This window comes from Dermacentor variabilis, chromosome 3 (assembly GCF_050947875.1).
Source record: "Dermacentor variabilis isolate Ectoservices chromosome 3, ASM5094787v1, whole genome shotgun sequence".
Taxonomy (NCBI): domain Eukaryota; kingdom Metazoa; phylum Arthropoda; class Arachnida; order Ixodida; family Ixodidae; genus Dermacentor; species Dermacentor variabilis.
The window spans coordinates 229,220,252-229,239,551 of NC_134570.1; the positions used below are offsets into that span (position 1 = coordinate 229,220,252).

The 19,300-nt window shown below is 48.5% G+C and overlaps 1 protein-coding gene across 1 annotated transcript in view; it reads left to right on the plus strand.

Annotated features, from left to right (window-relative positions):
- Positions 1–1,234: 1,234 nt before the first annotated feature.
- LOC142576691 (glucose dehydrogenase [FAD, quinone]-like) overlaps positions 1,235–19,300 on the plus strand; it is a 178,289-nt gene continuing 160,223 nt past the window's right edge. Inside the window, exon 1 of the mRNA XM_075686922.1 lies at positions 1,235–1,848. Within this exon, the coding sequence (XP_075543037.1) occupies positions 1,725–1,848 (124 nt within the window). The 5' untranslated portion in view covers positions 1,235–1,724. The remainder of the gene's footprint in view (positions 1,849–19,300) is intronic.

A 19,300-nucleotide genomic window follows, 5' to 3' on the forward strand; every position in this document is an offset into this window, starting at 1 on the left:
TAGTTTACGCAGGCAGTACAGCACAATGGTAGTTTACGCAGGCAGACGACGCGTAACCTACTAATGGTTAAGTGCAAGAAGCAGTTTAGTTCTTCTCTCGATAAATGAGACGTAAGGTAAGCTGTGCGGCAACATTGATCAGCTGGGCAGCTCCTAGCCTCAGACGACTAATTCACGAGTAAATCTTATCTTTGGCAATATTAATGCCAACAGCCAGACTTCCAGTTCAACATGGCGGCGAAATTCCCACTTCCGCTTATACAACTGGTAACAACAAAATGATCTGACGTTTAGTAAAGGAACTTGCGTGCCGTAGTCTTCTCCGGTGGCTCCTTCTGTGTTACCAGCCTAGCTCAGTTCCACTAGGCGCATTACAATATCGGAAAAGAAGTGATCTTAACATCTTCAAAACCACATAGTGAAACGCGCTTACGATACAAAAACACACTTGTCGATCACGATAAAGTAACAAAACTAACGCCAGAAGGCTTTGCTAACCATTGACTTTCTAGGCAGCACTTCATTTTACTGTTGTGTCGCACTTTCCAACTAGTAAACGACAGCTACCGTCACATTGTTTCTAGCAATTTGGCGAGATATGAGTGCGTGTATAGAATAGAATATACATCATGCCGCCAAGGATGTGCACAATGCGGCGACGAAGTTGGCAATCAAAAAATAAGAAAGAAAGACAAATTAAAGGAAGGTTACGTCGCTGCTCCTAAGAGCCGAGTGGTTTTCCTACTTTAAGTCAGATGTGAGTGAGTCTGCACACAAAGAACAAAGAGAAAGGACCGCAATTAGAGCCCTCTTAGCCGAATTACGACTGGCCGCGCACGGCATGCCAGAGGCACAAGGAATCGCCATCTCGACGTAGGGGCGATTCCCCGCGCAAGCGCTTCTGCGACTGCCTCCGCCGCGGGAAAGGAGGTGGCCCGAAATTGAAGGAAGGGACTGGCAGTGAAAACGTCGATGTACTCGCTCTTACCGGGAAAAGAAGGATAAACGCGTAAGGTCTGTCCATTAAGGCGTTCTTACGGTGATTAGGTGACAAAAAAAATTTTTTTTTAATGCATAAAGGAGAGAGAGAGACAGATGGAGAGGATGTGGAAGCGGTTGATTTCTGTGAAAGAACTTTCTCTAATCGGCGAAACTCGCGAGTGGCGGAGAGTATAGGGGCGTAAGTGAGAGTTTAGCCAGAGAGAGGAGGGGCACACTGACGTTATATAGGCTGCCACACGGCTGGCTGCCCCCCCACGGTCCGTTGCCCATGTGTCGGCCCGGTGCGAGTTCAATCGCGTGCGCTTACCGCACGTAAGGTCGCGCGGAAACCTTGGCATCACAGCGGAAGCACGTCGATTTTGAACGTCACTCATTTGACGACGGAGGGAAGGTTGAGTGCGTTGAAAATTTATTTTTTGTCTAAATTGGCAAATATTTAACGCTGTGTGCTTCTTTTAATTGCGAGGATAAGTGCAACGAAGCGGCAGCATTTCGCAGGCATTGACGTTGGAGTGGAGGATCGGGCGACTTCAAGGCGCGCAAATACTGATCGCGGCGCACTTGTGGGTGCCTACGCGAAGCGGAACATTTTGCCTTTAGAGGTGAAGCCTTGGAATAAGTGACTGTGCACGCCGACGCGCGCTGGGTGGCGATCCAAAACAAGCGCACGAACGGTTCGCGACTTCAGGCACCCCCAGAGCGGTTTGTCCGAGGCGCGGACCATGCTGACCAAGGCGGACATCCTAGCCGTGACGCTGCTCTTTACGCACCTCAAACCTGAGCAGCAACCGGAGTACTTTGACATCTCGCCACCAGGAATTTACAAGGAATACGATTACATCATAGGCAAGTAGGCTTGTTCTTACATCCGCGCTATTGAAGCGTTTGGTGTTTCGCGCCGAGCGAAGCCGCGAGAGGAAATCCCAGCTACACCGGCTGCATTTCGAAAGGCGTGGAATAGAAAAAAAAACAGCTCTCGTGTGCTTTGCATAGGGGGCGCGTTGAAGAACCCTAGGTTGTCCAAATTAATCCTGACGGCGTCCCCAATAATTATGTCCTGGTTCTGACGCGTAGAAGCCCACAATTTATTTTAGTGTTTCACGTATTTTTTTCGAGATAAGCCCCTTGAAACGTCATGGATGTGGAATTACAAGAAAAATAAGAAGTCATCGCCATCATGACCGTCATTGAGGACGAAGGCCTTTCCGATTGAGCTGCAGGTTAGTCTATGTCATACGTGTGCGGCATCTGTGCCATCCCTTAAAGGTTGGCACTCGCATCACCGTGCCCCTCACGACAGTATTTGCGATCCACTGGCATCCCTTTCTCAAATAGGCCTCCATGCAGTATCTGCCTTGCGCCTTACTCATTCTTCCTTTTAAGCTGGACTACAGTATCAGTAAGGCCTGTTCGCCGCCTATGATTATCTGGTAGCGTTATGTTTTTTTTTAAATTCTTTTCCGTCGATCGTGGAACGGTCCTTAGCTCGTTCTCAAATTTCCTTGTTCTCAATGAATAAGCTGCCAGACATGGAATTCGGCCTGTCTGCTATTTGTGCTACCTCCCGCTTCTATTTGCCTGGAAATTTCCCGCCATTATACAAGCGAGAACGTGCATTAGAGGGCGTGGCCCTTTTACGTCAATAAGGCGCAAACAGCGTACTTGCGCGCAGCATATAATTTACCGCTGTACCAAGCGACGGCACAGAGGCAGCTAAAGCGACGAAGCCACTAAGTTTTTCGCTGTTGTGGCTCACGCTGCCGCCGGGTTCACTGAACATCATTGTAGAGGCTCACGATGCTGGCAGTGGCGCTGCACAGTTTTTCCGCACTGTGCGCGCGGCTGGTGCGCACGGTACGAATGTGCCTCGTGGATTGTTGAGATTTGTTCTGACCGTGGCCAGCGACATGCCACAACATGCGCGTGCGCGTGCGCGTGAACGCTACAGAACACTGCGCCAAGCAAGCCGTTAAGTATTCGCCACACAGTGGCCTATCAGTGAGGTCCTAAGCATGCCAAGCTTTGTAAATGGTGCACAGCATGTGTATTCATTTTCGGAAAAGTCTCATCCCTTGCTTCAAGACAAAAGCTTCTTTTGATGGACTTAATTTTTAACTTATAGTACTTTGTGGAATGTGATTTGTCTTGTTTATTACTCTGAATTTAGCGACAGCTCCCCGCTTTTGATTTGATTGTAAAGTCATAATGTATGGATTTTTGTTATCCAACAGCGCTGCTGCATTTAATTGTAGGTGTGGTGTTCCAGTGAATTCAATGTCAAAAACTAGGTGAGCGCTGTACCTGTAAAAACGTGTTTGCATGTTACGTCTGTTTTTATGTCCACGATGAGTGCTCTTTACTGACAAACTTTCTATTACAGCAAAATTCCCAAGCGACAAAGCTTGTTGTGAGACGACCTATGCTCGAGTCAGGTCGCACTGTACCCTTGGCAAGCCAACTTTACTTCTTTTCGATTAGTCGGCCACTGGTGTCGCAAGACTTCTATGATCTGCACTCTCCTCAACCCAAATACACTTAGGATTCCAAGCAAATATTGGGCCTCTTTTGAATGCTGAGATCGAAAAAAATATCGCGTTAGGGGCGTGTCCATTGAAGTATGCATTTAGCATGCAGTCTATATGATACTTGCATGCGAAATTTGATCAGCCGTGCGCTAGAACTGCATTTCAGCAATGAACGCTACTAGAAAGCGACATTTTTTTTTATGTATTTATTTATTTATTTATTTATTAGTAACACACTATTTATTATTACACTGCTTCTTACAGAAGGTGTGGTTCAGGATGCAGTGCCATACACGAATTACGTATTTCGCAATTGCCTTGAATATAAAGACGAATACGTCATAGGGCCGGTGCCAGCGTGCAATGCAATCGTGAGCGTACGTCGCGAACATATTCTTCGAGGAAAATCAGTTCTGCGGAAGCCCGTACAGTAGAGGAAGGTTCGTCAAATGGAGTGATCCACCCTACTGCAGAAACCCGTATGGCTTTGCGTGGCAGCTTCGTGCTACGGATTGGTGGAGGACAATTTTCCCATTTCATATTCAGCGAGGTCAAATAAGGCTGCTCAGAAATAAATTTTTTTCGCTAAAAATATTTTGCTGCTTTTGATCACCACTACTTAGCAAGAGCACGTTAAAAGACACTGCCACCGAAGGAGTAAAGTGCCGTAATTTGCTGCAGGAATATTTGCATGAATGTCCCAGGCTCAGCTTGTGTGACACCAACAGTGATGATGATGGCGCATCAGCAGACTTCTCGTGTTCTGATCTGATTTCTCTTACGTCTTAAGAATCGTCTATCAAACCTAAATTCTTTTCTATTGGTTGTCCCTTTTAAAAATTAAGTTTCTATTGATTTCACAGGTATGTAACGTATTATGCTTCCAAGAAATATTATGAGCAAATTGAGCACGAATTTATGAGCTGAAACACGTACACAGAATGGTAGTAAGACTAATTTTCGCTTCCCAATTGCTGCGCCATTCCTTTAACCTTGCTACATCAGGCTGTAATTCTGTGACATCGACAGGGCAAGCTATTAGCCTATAAATCACGCACTCGCCCACGATAGAGGGCGAGTGCGTGATATTGATGCCAGAAGCGGGCTTAGCCCGCTCCCTTGTGAAACCCCATATGTTATTCGAGCCGAATTAGATATGAAGCCGTGGAACCTTACCGCTCGGTATCGATAGTTTAGAAATTCTGCTATTCACGCCGTTGTTTTGTGATTGAGGTACAGATTACGAATTGGTCGTACTAGCATCAGTCGAATATGGGGAACATGGTCAAACGTCTTTGAAAAATGAATAAAAATGGCACAATGTAAATGTACATGTGTAATGCTCTCTGTAGGTCGGTTAGGTATGGTACAAGCTCAGAAGGTTGCGTCCGGCATGACAAGTTTTTCCGGTAACCGTGCTCAGTATTAAGAAGCAAGTTGTTCCAGCTGAGAGGACCCATTACCTGTGAGTGTATGATATAATCGAGTATTTGTGTTAGATTGATATTGGTGACATTGACCTGTAGTCGTTTGACTGATTACTGTTACCAGATTTAAATATAGATGCGCCATAAACAGATTTGCAATGCTTTTGTATACAGCCAGAATCGATGGATTGTTAGAAAATTAAGGTGAGAAGCTTGGGGGAATGAGGGCAGGTTAATTTTTGTAGGTCGACGTTGACGCCATCGGGACCCGGACTAGTTTTGTGCGGAAGGCGATCGATAGTGCTCGACACACGGCGTTCCGTGACTAAAATTTCTGGGTGAGGCTGTGTAACGGAAAGCTGTGGCTAATTCAGTGAATAATTTATCGAAAGTTGATTAGCGGAAACCTCAGTGAAGTACTTATTAAAATTTGCACCTAAGTGTTCTGCCAGTGAAGCACTGCCGTCTTTACTCGTCGATGCCGATTGTAAGTGTTATTATTAGGATTCACTACATTCAAAAAATTTTTAGAGTCCGTTTTTATTCAGTTAGGGAGCGTTTCATTAAAATATTTGTCCTTGGAGACTGACGCCTTTTTTAACCAGTAATTTTTTCGTAGTCTGCCCAGTCTTGGGAGCCATTTGAGCGACTCGCTTTATCGCAAATCCTATTGCTCTTGTTCAGTCAGCATTTTACGCCTCGGGTAAACCATGGGTCATCTACTATTGCTGTTATTGATACTTTAGAAATACAAGCAGCCTCGACTGTGCCACTGCTGCCTACAATGAACTTTTCGCATGCAAGTCCCGAGCACGGTTTTCTTCTAACTTTGACTAATTGACAGCAATTTTGAGGTGGCGAAATCATGCCATAATGCGAGACACGCCTTTCGAATAATTCTAGCCGCGTGGCGTTTCGCTACCATGCACCTACAGCATAGCGCGCACAATCGTTTCTCCACTGCCGCACCACAGCCGACAAGCAAAGCGCGACCTCGTGCTCAGCAGCGCGAATGGAGCAAGCCGGCGCGTAACATTAAGTCAGCTCATTTTAAGTCGTACTGCTGCAAATAGTTGGAAAAGTATTCTTTCAATTCTTTGAAATCCGCTTCGTGCAGCACCTTCTTCGGGAATTCCTCTTCTGTGCACAGAAGTGCCTAAGCTTTGTGCAACTTTCACAATGTCCTGCACTTGAAATTTCGCACGCAATCTGCTGGAGCAAAAGAGTGCCGCTCATGCGTGATGTGCAGCAAGGCGTGCGGAATCTATTTCATCGGGCATTTCCGGCTCCTTGCGTCGGTGTTTAGCTTTGCACGATCAACCAGGTCCCTTCCATAGGAACTGCGCTTGTATGGAGCTGTAGGTCACCACAGACGTTGGCTTTCATGTAATGAATTCTTGACTTGATCACAGTGCCGGCAAAAGACTTTAAAACTATCCAGTGCACCTGCGACCAAGAAAACATCCAGCCTGCAGTGAACAGAACAACGGTGGTCCTTCACGTCGCCTTTGCTTCAACAGGCATCACAATTTCATAGTGAATGTGTGTGGTCGATATGATCAGTACAGATTTAAAGTGAATGCAACCTGTGGTAGTGAAACCAACATGAATACATAAAAGTGCTATGCCTAATGTTGTGAGTTAGAAAAACAGTTTTCTTCAATGAAAAAACAAAACAAAAACAATGTAAAGTTGAGGGCGTGTTTGCGGCGACATCTCGTTCTTGCTAATGATGTGGCGCGGTACTTCAAAGGCCTCTCCGGTTACTGTTCTTGCGTGGTGCCATAATTGCGCAGCGTCGGCACTCAAACCACTACCTTCCCGCAATCCCAACAGTTATTAATGCCGGTGTATTGAAGAGCGCGGCGCTTTACAAAACCAACGCTAAGAACCGCGGCAGAGTTTTGTCAGTCTCTCGGGCGTTGATTGCTTAAGAATGAGCTGACGTCCCTGCCAGCTGTGACGAGTCCTCTTGCTAACTGTAGACAGAAGAACCTCCGATGAGGAGGCACTTGTCTTTCTTTTCTGAATTGTCCACCTCCCAGGACGGGGCAGCAGGAGATCGCTGCGTCAAGTGCTGATTCCTCTGCGCTTTCACAAATTTTTATGCTTTTTCGTATGTCTGCAAAATTACAAAGTGCTTATTATATGGCCGACAAATGAACTGTATTAACTAGTCCTGTAGTCCCAGCTACGATGTGTTTTATCTTAGAATCAGAAGTTTTTGTATATGAACGTTGTAAATCATATCTGAATTCTCCGTTTTGTTCACGGGCAAAAGGCAGCTTATAATTAAAAGTAACTTTCCTGCAGTATTTTCCGATCATCTAAGTTCACTTAAGTTTTGCAAACTGACTTTAATTCAATGAAACTTGGACCAGAATAGCATAACAATCAATTCTTCTCCCTCTTCGTAATAAGCCGTGCGCTGATCCTCTTACGTCATCATTAGAGAATCCGCCAGTCGAGAGCGGTTGATTATAAGAAAGGAACACAATGGAATCAACAGAATTGTTGCGCAATGTCGGCATCGAATCACTGATGCCAACGAGAATCGCAATGCGGGCGCTCTGTTCGTGCACCGTTCTCGGTGGCGCAAGTGGTGCTCGTCCGTGACACCACGATCCACCCGAGACCTCTTCTGCTAAATCTGATCAATACAACAGATCGAGTTCAACGAGGACAACAGACCCGATATGACAATTATTGTTGTGAGAGTGCGTTAAGCGCGAGCCTCTTCCAAAACACATGACAGGCCAGATATTACAACCAAGATGGGGAACAGGCTCCTCTTTAAGCATCGGTTTCATTTTCTGGTAGTAAAGGTGCTGATTCGTGGTTCAAGCTGAGTACTGTACGTCATTCAAATGCTCAATTTTAACATATACGGTATCTGTGGGACAACTTATAGCATGCACAGGGCTGAGTTCCTCCGCCTGTGTGCAGGCCAAACAATCCAGAGACAAATCAAAAGCTGGCTGCTAGATGAGCGCATGATTTTTCCACTATGTCATTAGAAATAAAGTTTAAAGTTCAAGTTGCTCTGATATGTAGCGACGTCGCCTAATTCTTGCAATAAACGTTGCTAAAAGATATCGTTCTGTATTCAGCAGTACATAATGGTGGGCTGAGTTTATTAGAGTGAAATACATATACAATAATGCACATGATACAAAAGGCTCAGCCGGCTATTGCTACAAAAGGTCGTGGCAAGCCAAATTTTGCCGTATGGCGCTATGAGTAAACTCGGTGCTTTCCGTTGTAGGAACGTTTGTCTATAGACGATGCGCACATGTGGCAGGCGCTCCCGTCCCCGTGAATCTTTTGTTGCTCACAATCTGTAAGCTGAAATTGTCTGAGAACTTAGTTTTGTTTGGGCGCGCCTCATTCCGATGCCATTGCTGGCGCTGTAGGTGCTTGAAAGCCATATTAATTCACCCTGCGTTAATAGTCATGACTAGGCGCATAGTCTGAAAAACAGCGATAACACCCGATGAGGACAACCACTATACAAGCAAGGACTCCGGGGAAGGAGGTACTAAATAAAACAGGAGAGTGGATATACAAACTCTGAAGGGGGAGGGGGGGCACTGAGCACACAAACACTACAGCTTGTCGGATTTCTCGCGCTCTCGCACTGCGTCTCAAAACTTTTGCTTCGACCATTCAGTAGCTCGTTTTGTAAGTGTGCTAGCGTCACTGTCAACGTCAGGGAGACCTAAATGCAGTGAATAAGAATTACAAGACCTTCCACGCTTTCTCTTTCATAAGCGGCTCTTAATGCGAAGTCGAGGAAGTGACCTTGCCCCTTAGCGCTTGAGAGAGCGGCCGTCCTATGCGAGTTGTGCTTCTCTTACAGAAACTATTGTTTTCTGTAATTAAGCAAACTGCAATCGCCGTGCGATGGTCTTTCTCGCATTTTCTCTAGGCTGGCGTCCGAGCTGTAGCGTTTTAATGACTTTCTCGGCATGCTAACAGGAAACGGCAAGCTTCCTCGCCTAACGGGCCAGCTATGACTCGCAGGGGAGCGTATACCAAGGTGGTTTCTTGAGCGTACAGATTTAAAGAGAGAAAAGTGAAAAAAAAAGGAAACAATACTGCTTCTTACCTACTCAGCACATTAACTCAGCTGGAAGACGACAGCAAAAGAGTGTGAGCAGTTTGCCGGAACAGCGAAGCAGGTGACAGTGACGGCTGACGCCACGCCTGGAGTTCCCTTCTCATGATTCGGAGTCCCTTTTCTACGTTTCAGCTCACACAGCGGCACAGATGCTATTAGAAGTGGGCAGTGAAACCTTGATTTGGGATAGCTATTGCATGCTTGGTTAGAACGCCGCGCGACTGGAACGAGAACAAGAGACAACAGGACAAGCACTGGAGTTCAGCCTGTGCACTGAATGGGCAGGAACCGGGCAATTCAATGCAAAATAAGTAATGTGAAGGGAATCAAGCAAAAACATGAGAATAGGTATGCTGAAGCCAAATGAAAGAGGATGGAGAGAACGAAATTAGGAAAATGAAGGGAGGTGAGAGCATGCCGTCAATTTGTCATCACCATTATATATTGTTACGTGTGGAAAGACAGACGAAAGATGCTATTTGCACGCTATTTACACTGGAGCCAGGCAGCCAGGCTGACACTCACTTGTGCCAAGGGCACCGACCAACTTCTTCGTCGTTCTCGCGGCGGCTCGTCTCTTGAGCATCGCTCGATAATATCGTAATATTACCCCCCGGCAGCAAAAGCACCGTCGCGGTTCTCTTAAATATCCAAGGTGCATGGAGAGTTGTAGGACTTGCGTCGGGCAACATGGACAATGTCACTGGTTGTCACAGCGGAGAACGTAGTGGGCGTGGCTGGAACGATTTCATAGGTGAAATCGGTCACTTTGCGTATCACGCGATATGGGCCTGTGCAACAGGAAAGCAGTTTTTCACAAAGGCCGACTTTACACGATGGTGACCAAAGCAACACGAGGGCGGTGGGCACAAAATGGACATCACGGCGACGGAGGTCGTAGCGTTGTTTCTGCTTATCTTTAGACACTTGTAGACGAGCACGCGCAAGTTGGCGAGCATGGTCAGCATGGGCGATTGCATCACGGGCATAATCGCTAGTTGAAGCTGTGGAGGACGGAAGCACAGTGTCCAGTGGTAGCGTCGGTTCGCGGCCATACAAGAGGTAAAACGGGGAAAAGCCAGCAGTTTCGAGACGGGAAGAGTTGTATGCAAAGGTAATGTAAGGTAGAGCCAGGTCCCAGTCACGGTGGTCGTCTGAAACGTATTTGGATAGCGTGTCTGTAAGGGCGCGGTTCAAACGCTCAGTGAGGCTGTTCATTTGGGGGTGGCAGGAGGTGGTGAATTCATGCTGTATTGAGCAGGCACGCATGATGTAGTCAATGACTTTGGCCAAAAAGTTGTGGCCGCGGTCTGTAAGCAATTGACGCTGAGCACCATGCATATAAATGATATCATCTAGGAGGAAGTCCGCAACATCAGTTGCGCAACTGGTCGGAAGAGCACGGGTTAAGGCGTAGCGGGTCGCGTAGTCCTCCGCGACTGCAACCCACTTGTTTCCTGATGTGGATTCCGGAAATGGGCCGAGAAGGTCCAAGCCGACACGATGGAAGGCTCGGCAGGGATGTCGAGCGGCAGCAGGCAACCAGCGGTGAGCTGGGAAGGCTTCTTACGTCGTTGGCAAAGTTCACAAGCGGCGACGTAACGTCGTACGGAACGGGCAAGGCCCGGCCAGAAAAAACAGCGACGTACACGGTCATAGGTTCGAGATACGCCGAGGTGTCCTGCCGTTGGTGCGTCGTGAAGCTCTTCTAAAACGGTGGAGCGAAGGTGTTTAGGTATTACAAGCAGGAACTCAGAGCCGTCCGGATCAAGGTTACGACGGTACAGAGTACCGTCGCGGAGGACGAAGAGGCGTAGAGCGGCATCGGCCGGAGAGTGTTCAAAACGGTCGATGAGTGCTCTGATGTAGGCGTCACGGCGTTGCTCGTCGGCGAAATGAAGCAGCTGTGACACAGAGAATACGTAAGCAGCACTGGTAGTATCGGAGGAGTCAGGATCGTCAACAGGGTAACGCGACAAGCTGTCAGCGTCTTGGCGCAGGCGGCCAGATTTGTACACCACGGAATATGAAAATTCATGTAGCCTCAAAGCACATCGACCAAGCCGGCCTGTAGGATCTTTTAGCGATGAGAGCCAGCAGAGAGCCTGATGGTCAGTGACTACGGAAAAAGGGCGACCGTAAAGGTAAGGACGGAACTTCGCAACCGCCCAGACAACAGCAAGGCATTCGCGTTCCGTAATGGAATTGTTGCGTTCCGATGGTGCTAGGAGGCGGCTCGCATAAGGAATAACGCGATCCTTGCCGCGCTAACGCTGGGCTAAGACGGCACCTATACCATGACCGCTGGCATCTCTACGTAATTCTGTAGGGGCATCAGGGTCGAAGTGGGCGAGAATGGGTGGTGAGGTTAAAAGAGTGACGAGACGAGAGAAGGCGGCGGCTTCTGCAGCCGAAAACAAGCAAATTGAAAGCGTCGTCGGCGATGCCTTTTAGCACATGTGCTACTTTATCTGCTTCGGACATATTATCGTCAGCTTTACGGCATAGAGCGAAGACGTCGAGGATGTAGGAAACGTATGGCTCTGTAGATGACTGAACGCGAGATGCAAGAGCCTTTCTCGCGGCAGCCTTGCGCCCAATGGGGTCGCCGAATAGTTCCCGTAGCTTTTCTTTGAAACTGCCCCAACTGGTTATTTCGTCATCATGCGTTTGGTGACACACGCGTGGGGTGCCGCCGAGATAAAAGATGATATTGGCGAGCATAATGGTTGGGTCCCACCTGTTATTAGCACTGGCGTGTTCATACAGCTTGATCCAGTCGTCCACATCCTGTCCCTCCAGGCCAGAGAACACACCTGGGTCACGGTGTGGGGCAACCGTGACGATTGGAGCAGTCGGACAAGCCGAAGCCGTTGCAGAGGCGGGCTCGTCACCGGGAGGCATGGTGACAAGCTCGGTGTGCCGACCACTTCGCAGTTCCGTGGTGAGGACGAGGATCGCTAACCTCCACCAGAAATGTTACGTGTGGAAAGACACAGAGGGAAGATGCTATTTACACGCTATTTACATTGGAGCCAGGCTGACACTCGCTCGTGCCAAGGGCACCGACCAACTTCTTCGTCGTTCTTGTGGCGGCTCGTCTCTTTAGCATCGCTCGATGATATCGTAATAATATATATCTATTTAAATTCATCCCTTTAATAGATTTATAAAATGCACTCGACTAATGGCCCCCTTCTCCTTTTCTGAGCCGGTAGGTTCCAGCGCGTTAAATTTCCTCATCACCATCACGATCATCATCATGATATCTTTAAAGGCACTTTCTTCAGTTGTGTATGAAATAATTTTAGCCACAGTAGCCGATCATATTGCAACCACGTATTTATTTTTCGAAAAGAAATGCTGCTCTAGCAACTTGAACTGTAAGTGCCATCACTTTTGAGACGCACACGAAATTGCCACGAGAGTGAGAGGTCAAGGTAGGGAGGTGAAACATACGCACGTATGGTTTGCGACCCACGCAGGGTAGACAGGTTGAAGGATGATGGAAAATAACAAAGGAAGAAATGGCCACGTCACTGAGTGCCTCGCTGAAATGACGTTGAAGCGCGTAGGCCTGCAGGTGCTACATCAGCGCACGTACTGCATAGACGTCAGTAGCGTCGCCTCAGCAACGCCATAATAGTCCACTTTTGGTTACGCACAGCAGACCGCCCCAGCTGCAGATGGCAGATTACGTTCCTCAGCGCGTGGCTCGAATTTTAAAACAACATGCACTTTCAGCTCCTCTTCTACACAGGCGTTGTACAATTACATCTCATTTTCTGCTGTCATCGACTGCGCTTCCGCTCCGTTAGTACCCATTCTGTAACTGTAATGATCCACCAGTTACCTACCCTACGCATTAAATGGCCTGCCCAGCTCCATTCTTTTTTCTCTTACCGTCAACTAGAATATCGGCCAGCTCTCCTCTCTTGTTGACATTTCTCGCGAAACTATGCCGCGCTGCGCGCAACCGGGCTATTGGACTCGCGCATTCGGCAGCAAATCGCGATATCTCAATGCATTGTTATTGCCGAAGTCATGTTAAAAGAAGTTCATAATGAACTTCGTAAATTGGGCTGTGAGTCGAATCGGCTTCTTTTACCGGCTTTTTATGAAAATAAACATGCCTTATAAGGCCAGCCAACTGGACTGTTCTCATCAACTGCCGCTACCGGCTACTGCCCAGTTTTTGTGTGTGTTTATTAAAAGAAGGTCACCTATCGCTGCCTTCTACTTGCTTTTCTCTGCTTGGGCTTCCTGGGTCTCTCAGATGGACTTGAGAGCTAGACGTCTGGCGATACGAAAAAAATGTACGCATTCTCACGGCACTGCAAGAACACAATGGAATACGACACACCGACCCATTTGCGGTCCATGTGGAGTTTATGAGCCCAAACGCATTCTCGCTTGAGGAATCATTGTGCTTTATTGAACAAAATTTGGATGGACGCGCATCACTACGACAGCGCGCCGGCGAGGAGGCAGAATGTCATTTCTGACTCCGCGTTTAGATTCTTTGACTGCGGCCTGAGGTGCCTTCTTACCACTATAAGTGAAGCATCAGGGAACCAAAATTTTGCGATAGCCTGCGCACAGTGCCGCACCATACGCGCGCTGAACCGGCCTACGTGCGACCATGGAACAGCCGTTCGATGTGTTCGCAGCTACGCTCTGTGGAGCCTTGCCGATTCTTGCAGCGCATCCGCTAACCTTCACTTCCCTGCGCTTCTCGCGCGCACATCTAAGATACGCCTGCGGTAGAGAGGATTCGTTCCCTAAGTCAAAGCAGCCGCTTCTTTCCCATCTTCCAGGATGAAGCGTCGGAAGGCCGGCGCACGGTGCTGAGGGCAGCAAAATGCACACATTCTACGTAACGCTCTATCAGCACGTGTATTGAGGCACATCTGTGCAGGTGTGCATGTACCTCGAACGCGCTCTGCTTAAAAGACCTCGTGCTGTCGCGAGTACTGAGAGGAACAAGCAACAGTTAAGCAAGGGGTTACTGAACACGAACTATGCATTCATAACGTACGTTCTACGTGCCGCAAATGCACCATAAGCGCTGTCAAAAGCAGGAATCACTCACCTGCAAGGCGTTCATTGTACAGATTCTGAAACGCATAGGTTTCGGCCTGCGATGGCACGTTAGCATGATTCCGCCAATGAGGGCAAAATTTCCCCCAAATATTCCTTCGTCCGTTGCCATTGCCGTGGCGCGGTACATTTCGTGCAGGGTTGCATGCGCGTTCATTTCACGAACTTTAGTTCCTCCTGTCCCACCTGGCCGCATCAACATCCGGGAGAGCAGGGTGCAGATAACGCAGTGCAACAAAACACGGAGACCAACGCAAACTTGTCCGCACGGCGCCTTTGGCACCGTACGAAACCTACGGTTGCGTAGTATGAAGGATCACCGTGGCGCGCTGCTCAAAGGTTTCGCTTAGGGTTACTGTATATGCTACCAAAGGTATACCTTTGGTAGCATATACAGTAACTCTAGTTTCGCTTACGGCGCTCTATAAAAACACCACGCGGCAGCCCTCCTGGACATTTATGTAAGTACTCTCACAAAGAGGGAAGCTTTTGGCTTGATATAATATGCTTGGGCAAACTGGAAGCGCATGCTTATCGTTTACAGATGCTATCTCTTTGCCGAATATGTACAGCGTGTATCGGGCATGCGCTGTCGGCGCTACCTTATCAGGACAGCACTGATATCACGCGTGTATCTGACTATTTAAGTGCGTGCCAATAAACCCCTCGCTGCTTCTTGTTCCTGTCATCGTGTAGTTGCCTCCATCTTTACCAGACAGACGTCGCACACGTTACATGGTGTCAGAAGTGGGCACTTCGGGTCGAAGCGTGGATCCGGCAGAGCCCCAACGATGGAACTACTGAAGGCACCGCCACCCTTGCAACTTACCGGCAATCTCTCTGAGCAATGGAAGCGCTTCAAACAGAAGTTTGACTTGTTCATAGTGCCAACACGACAAAGAAGCAAACCCGCACGGAAGCTGCAAAAGCGGCACTCCTTCTGAGTGTGGCTGGTGACAAAGCACTTGACGTGTTCAACACGTTCAAGTTTGAAGCACAAGAATCCAATGAATACTACGCAACAGCCGTTGAAAAGTTCGAGTCTTACTGCTCTGAGGTAAGCAACGAAGTGCATGAGCGATATCTGTTTCGCTCGAGGAAGCAGGCAGATGGGGAACCGTACGAAAAATTTCTTCGTGACCTAAGAAAGCAAGCTGGGCAGTGCAATTTCGGAGAACAGCGTGATTCAATGATCCAGCATCAAATAGTGTTCGGCACGAATAACCCAAAGTTGCGCGAAAAAATGCTTCGCGAACAACAGTTGACTCTAGTGAAGGCGGAAGAATTTTGCAAGGTCGCCGAATCTGTGGCGCAACGAAACGAGGTCTGGAGGGCCACGGACAGCCACACTGACGCTATTGCGGGGCACGCAACTACACCGAAAAGCAGAAACGCCCAAGATGGCAACAAGCCACAAATCTCTCCGCCACAGTCCAGTTCTTTGTCGTAAAACACGGCAGTCAAGCCATACTAGGACTGGAAGCGAGTGAAGCCTTGGGCCGTTTTCAACGCACAGGGGCCACTAAGCGCTCAACAGACTGCGAAGCAGTGACGAATTCCCAGCACCTCTTCCTGCTTGAAGGCTGCTTGAAGCCATTAGGCTTCAAGCAGCCTAATGGCTGCTTGAAGCAACCATACAGCATGATCCTGCAGCCAACAGCGGTTCCTGTCGTTCAACCAGCGCGCCGTATTCCTCTGTGCCTGCGGGGCCCTCTTCAGGAAGAGCTGCGAAGACTGGAGCGCGAGGCCATCATCGTAAAGAGAACGACCCCACGGACTGGGTAAGCCCTTTGGTTACCGTCAAGAAAAAGGACGGCAGAATTAGAATTTGCAAGGACCCCCGGAAAATTAATGAGAACATAAAAAGAGAACACTTCCACCTCCCAAGGCGCGAGGATATGGAAGGAGAATTGGCTGGCGCAACTGTATTTAGTTGCTTGGACGCAAACTCCGGCTTCCACCAGATCGCACTTGACGAGCAGACGTCGAAAATATGCACTTTTGCTACTCCTTTTGGCAGGTACCGTTACCTCCGATTGCCCTTCGGCATCGCCTGAGCGCCTGAAATTTTTCAAAGGACGATGACTCAAGTATTTGAGGGCCTTCCCGGTGTACATGTGTACATTGACGATATTTTGGTGTGGGGAGCAAACAAACAGCCGCATGACCAGAGACTGGTTGCGGTCTTGAAAGCGGCCGAAAAAGCCGGCTTAACGTTCAACGCAAAAAAAATGTCGGTTTGGTATTACGGAAATACAATTCCTGGGCGATATCATTGGACGTGACGGCATCTCGCCAGACCCAAAACTTATCAAAAGCTTGCTTGAAACGCCGGAACCCAAAACCAAACGTGATGTTCAGCGCATGCTCGGTGTAATCAACTACTTTGCAAAGTACGTGCCACGGCTTTCTGAGCGGACTGCACTTCTCCGAGCGCTTATCGAAACAGACGCAGTATTTGAGCGGACTGAAAACCACAGAAAAGTGTGGAAAGGTATCACTCAAATTCTAACCATGAAACCAGTACTCGCCATCTTTGATCCCCAAAGGCAGTCTAAAATAACATGTGATGCATCAAAAGATGGCATGGGTGCAGCGCTCTTGCAGTGTCACGATGGCGATAAGTGGCACCCAGTGGCATATGCATCCCGTGCGCTAACACAAGCTGAACAGCGTTACGCGCAGATTGAAAAGGAGACTCTCAGCATTTCGTTCGGCTGTGAGAAGTTTCCCCACTTCGTGTACGGGCACGAAGTTTTTATTGAAACTGACCATAAACCGTTGCTATCTATTGCTGCGAAAGGGATCTGCGACATGCCTCCCTGCCTTCAGAGGTATTTTTTAGACTTCTGAAATATCATTTCATTTTGCAGTACCCACCAGGAAAACTCCTCGTCTTGGCCGACATGCTGTCAAGATCGGCTCCGGCTAGTCACGAGGACATCGCTGGCGCCGCTGACGACGTGCAAGTGCACGCAATGCATGTCCTGGGCTATTTGGTCGCGGGCGCTACGCGACAGAAGCTGGTGCAAGAAACAGCGCGTGACGGTTACTTGAGCACTGTCATCTCCAATTTGTCAAGCGGTGAGAGCCTGCAGGGTGAACTCAAAGCCGTTGTCGTCAGAGCTTTCCGTCGAGGACGGTATATTGCTGAAAGGAACAAAAGTGGTCATACCTAAAAGCATGCGACGTGAAATCCTAGGATGAATTCATACTGGGCACCTAGGATTGCAGAAATGCAAAGAAAGAGCACGACGTTTGGTTTTTTGGCCTGGGCTCAGCAGCGATTTATCCCTGCTGATTAGTTGCTCTACTTGGAAGTTTTCATACAAGCAACCGAAAGAACCGTTACTCATGCACGCAATCGGCATTATGCGCATGGGTTCGAGTTGGTGTAGGCATTTTTTCTTTTGGGGGAAGTTCGTACGTCGTAGCGTTTGACGCGCATTCAAACTTCCCGGAAGTCCAGAAGCTCCAGGACACCACTGCAAGAGCAACAATTTCCGCACTTAGCGCAATGTTTTCCAGGTATGGCGAACCTCTGGAGGTGTGCACCGACAACGGGCCGCAGTTTTCAAGTTATGAATTTGCAGAATTCGCAAGAAAATGTGACTTCGCTCATGTCACATCCAGTCCCCGCTTCCCACAGTCCAACGGTCTGGCAGAAAAAGGCGTACAGATCGTGAAACGCCTCTTGAAGAAAAGTGAAGACTCACGCGCCACGTGCTATCTCCTCCTAGGCCGACGCCAGTCCCAAGAAGGTCGGGTCGCACCAGTAGGCCACCGCAGCGGCTTCGGTACGACGGGGCCTTTAATCAAGTAACCTGAACTGTTGTGCTTCTTCGTTACCCATCAGAGGAAGTATCGGGCATGCGCTATCGGCGCTACCTTATCAGGACAGCACTGATATCACGCGTGCGTCTGACTATTTAAGTGCGTGCGAATAAACCCTTCGCTGCTTCTTGTTCCTGCCATCGTGTAGTTGCCTCGATCTTTACCAGACACACGTCGCACACGTTACACAGTGAGCGTCACTGCGCGTGGTCGCCGCGATGGAGTCTCCCGAGCCGGCTTCTTGCGTGAAAGGTTGGCAGACGCTGAGAGTAAACTATGTGAAATATGTTCTTATAGTGGGCTTCCTGTATAAACAAATGGAGCATAACAGAATGAAGCCTCAATGCAGCGATCGCACGGGTTCACAGCGACCGACTGCGCTTCTGTATTCATGTCCGCGCACAATGTTTTAACGCTTAGCGCTAAGGAGCTCGTGTCGCAGAAAAGCCGGTGTCGGCGGCGGCGTTGGCCATTAGCGAAAAATGGCGGAAGGCAATTCATAAATAAAAACTACTTGCAACGTGGGCTGGGTGGGAATCGAACCAGTTTCTCCAGGGTGTGAGACGGAGACGCTACCATTTAGCCATGACTTCGATGCTTCAAAGCGGGACAAAAGCGCCTATAGTGAATGAGGTGTTGCCCTAGAAACGTTCCGTAGAAAGTTATACTGCGGTGTATCGGTAATTATCAGCATGTAAATTACAGAAGTCGCAGTACAACTAGTAGCGAGGTACGCTTCCGCTACATTACTTCTACGCTTGGCACGCACGCACAGCCATCTTGCGGCAAACACGCTGCCCCGATAGGTGGCGTGCCACTCGCCCGCTTCTCCCCTTCGTCTTCATGCCGCGTTGCGGCCCGGCTGTCCGTGCCGATCACGACGTTTGGCTCGCGTAGATCGTTTCTCCCTCCGAGACACCGAGTTCTTTGGTTCGCTCCGCTTTCTCAGGCGCAGGTTTCGTCTTTGTGTGACTCAAGAGCATGCCGAGCCAATGAGTGGGCGGTGCGAACGGGGTGCAGTAACGTTATCGCATTCCACTCTTGAAGGCGAAGCTTAAGCGTCCTCCAATTTCTTGCTTTCGCACCGTGCCGTGAGCTTTAGGCCGCTGCATATGAGCATTTGACAGTACACTGGCAATCATTGTCGCGTGGACGCTAACAGAACTGTTCCAAGATAACTTCGTTATAGAGATTTAGAGGCATACAGCGACTGCATATGTGGCGTCGTCACGATTCGATCTTTTTTTTGTCTTCTAAATTATTGGGCATTTCAATATTGTTTCTCAAGTTGC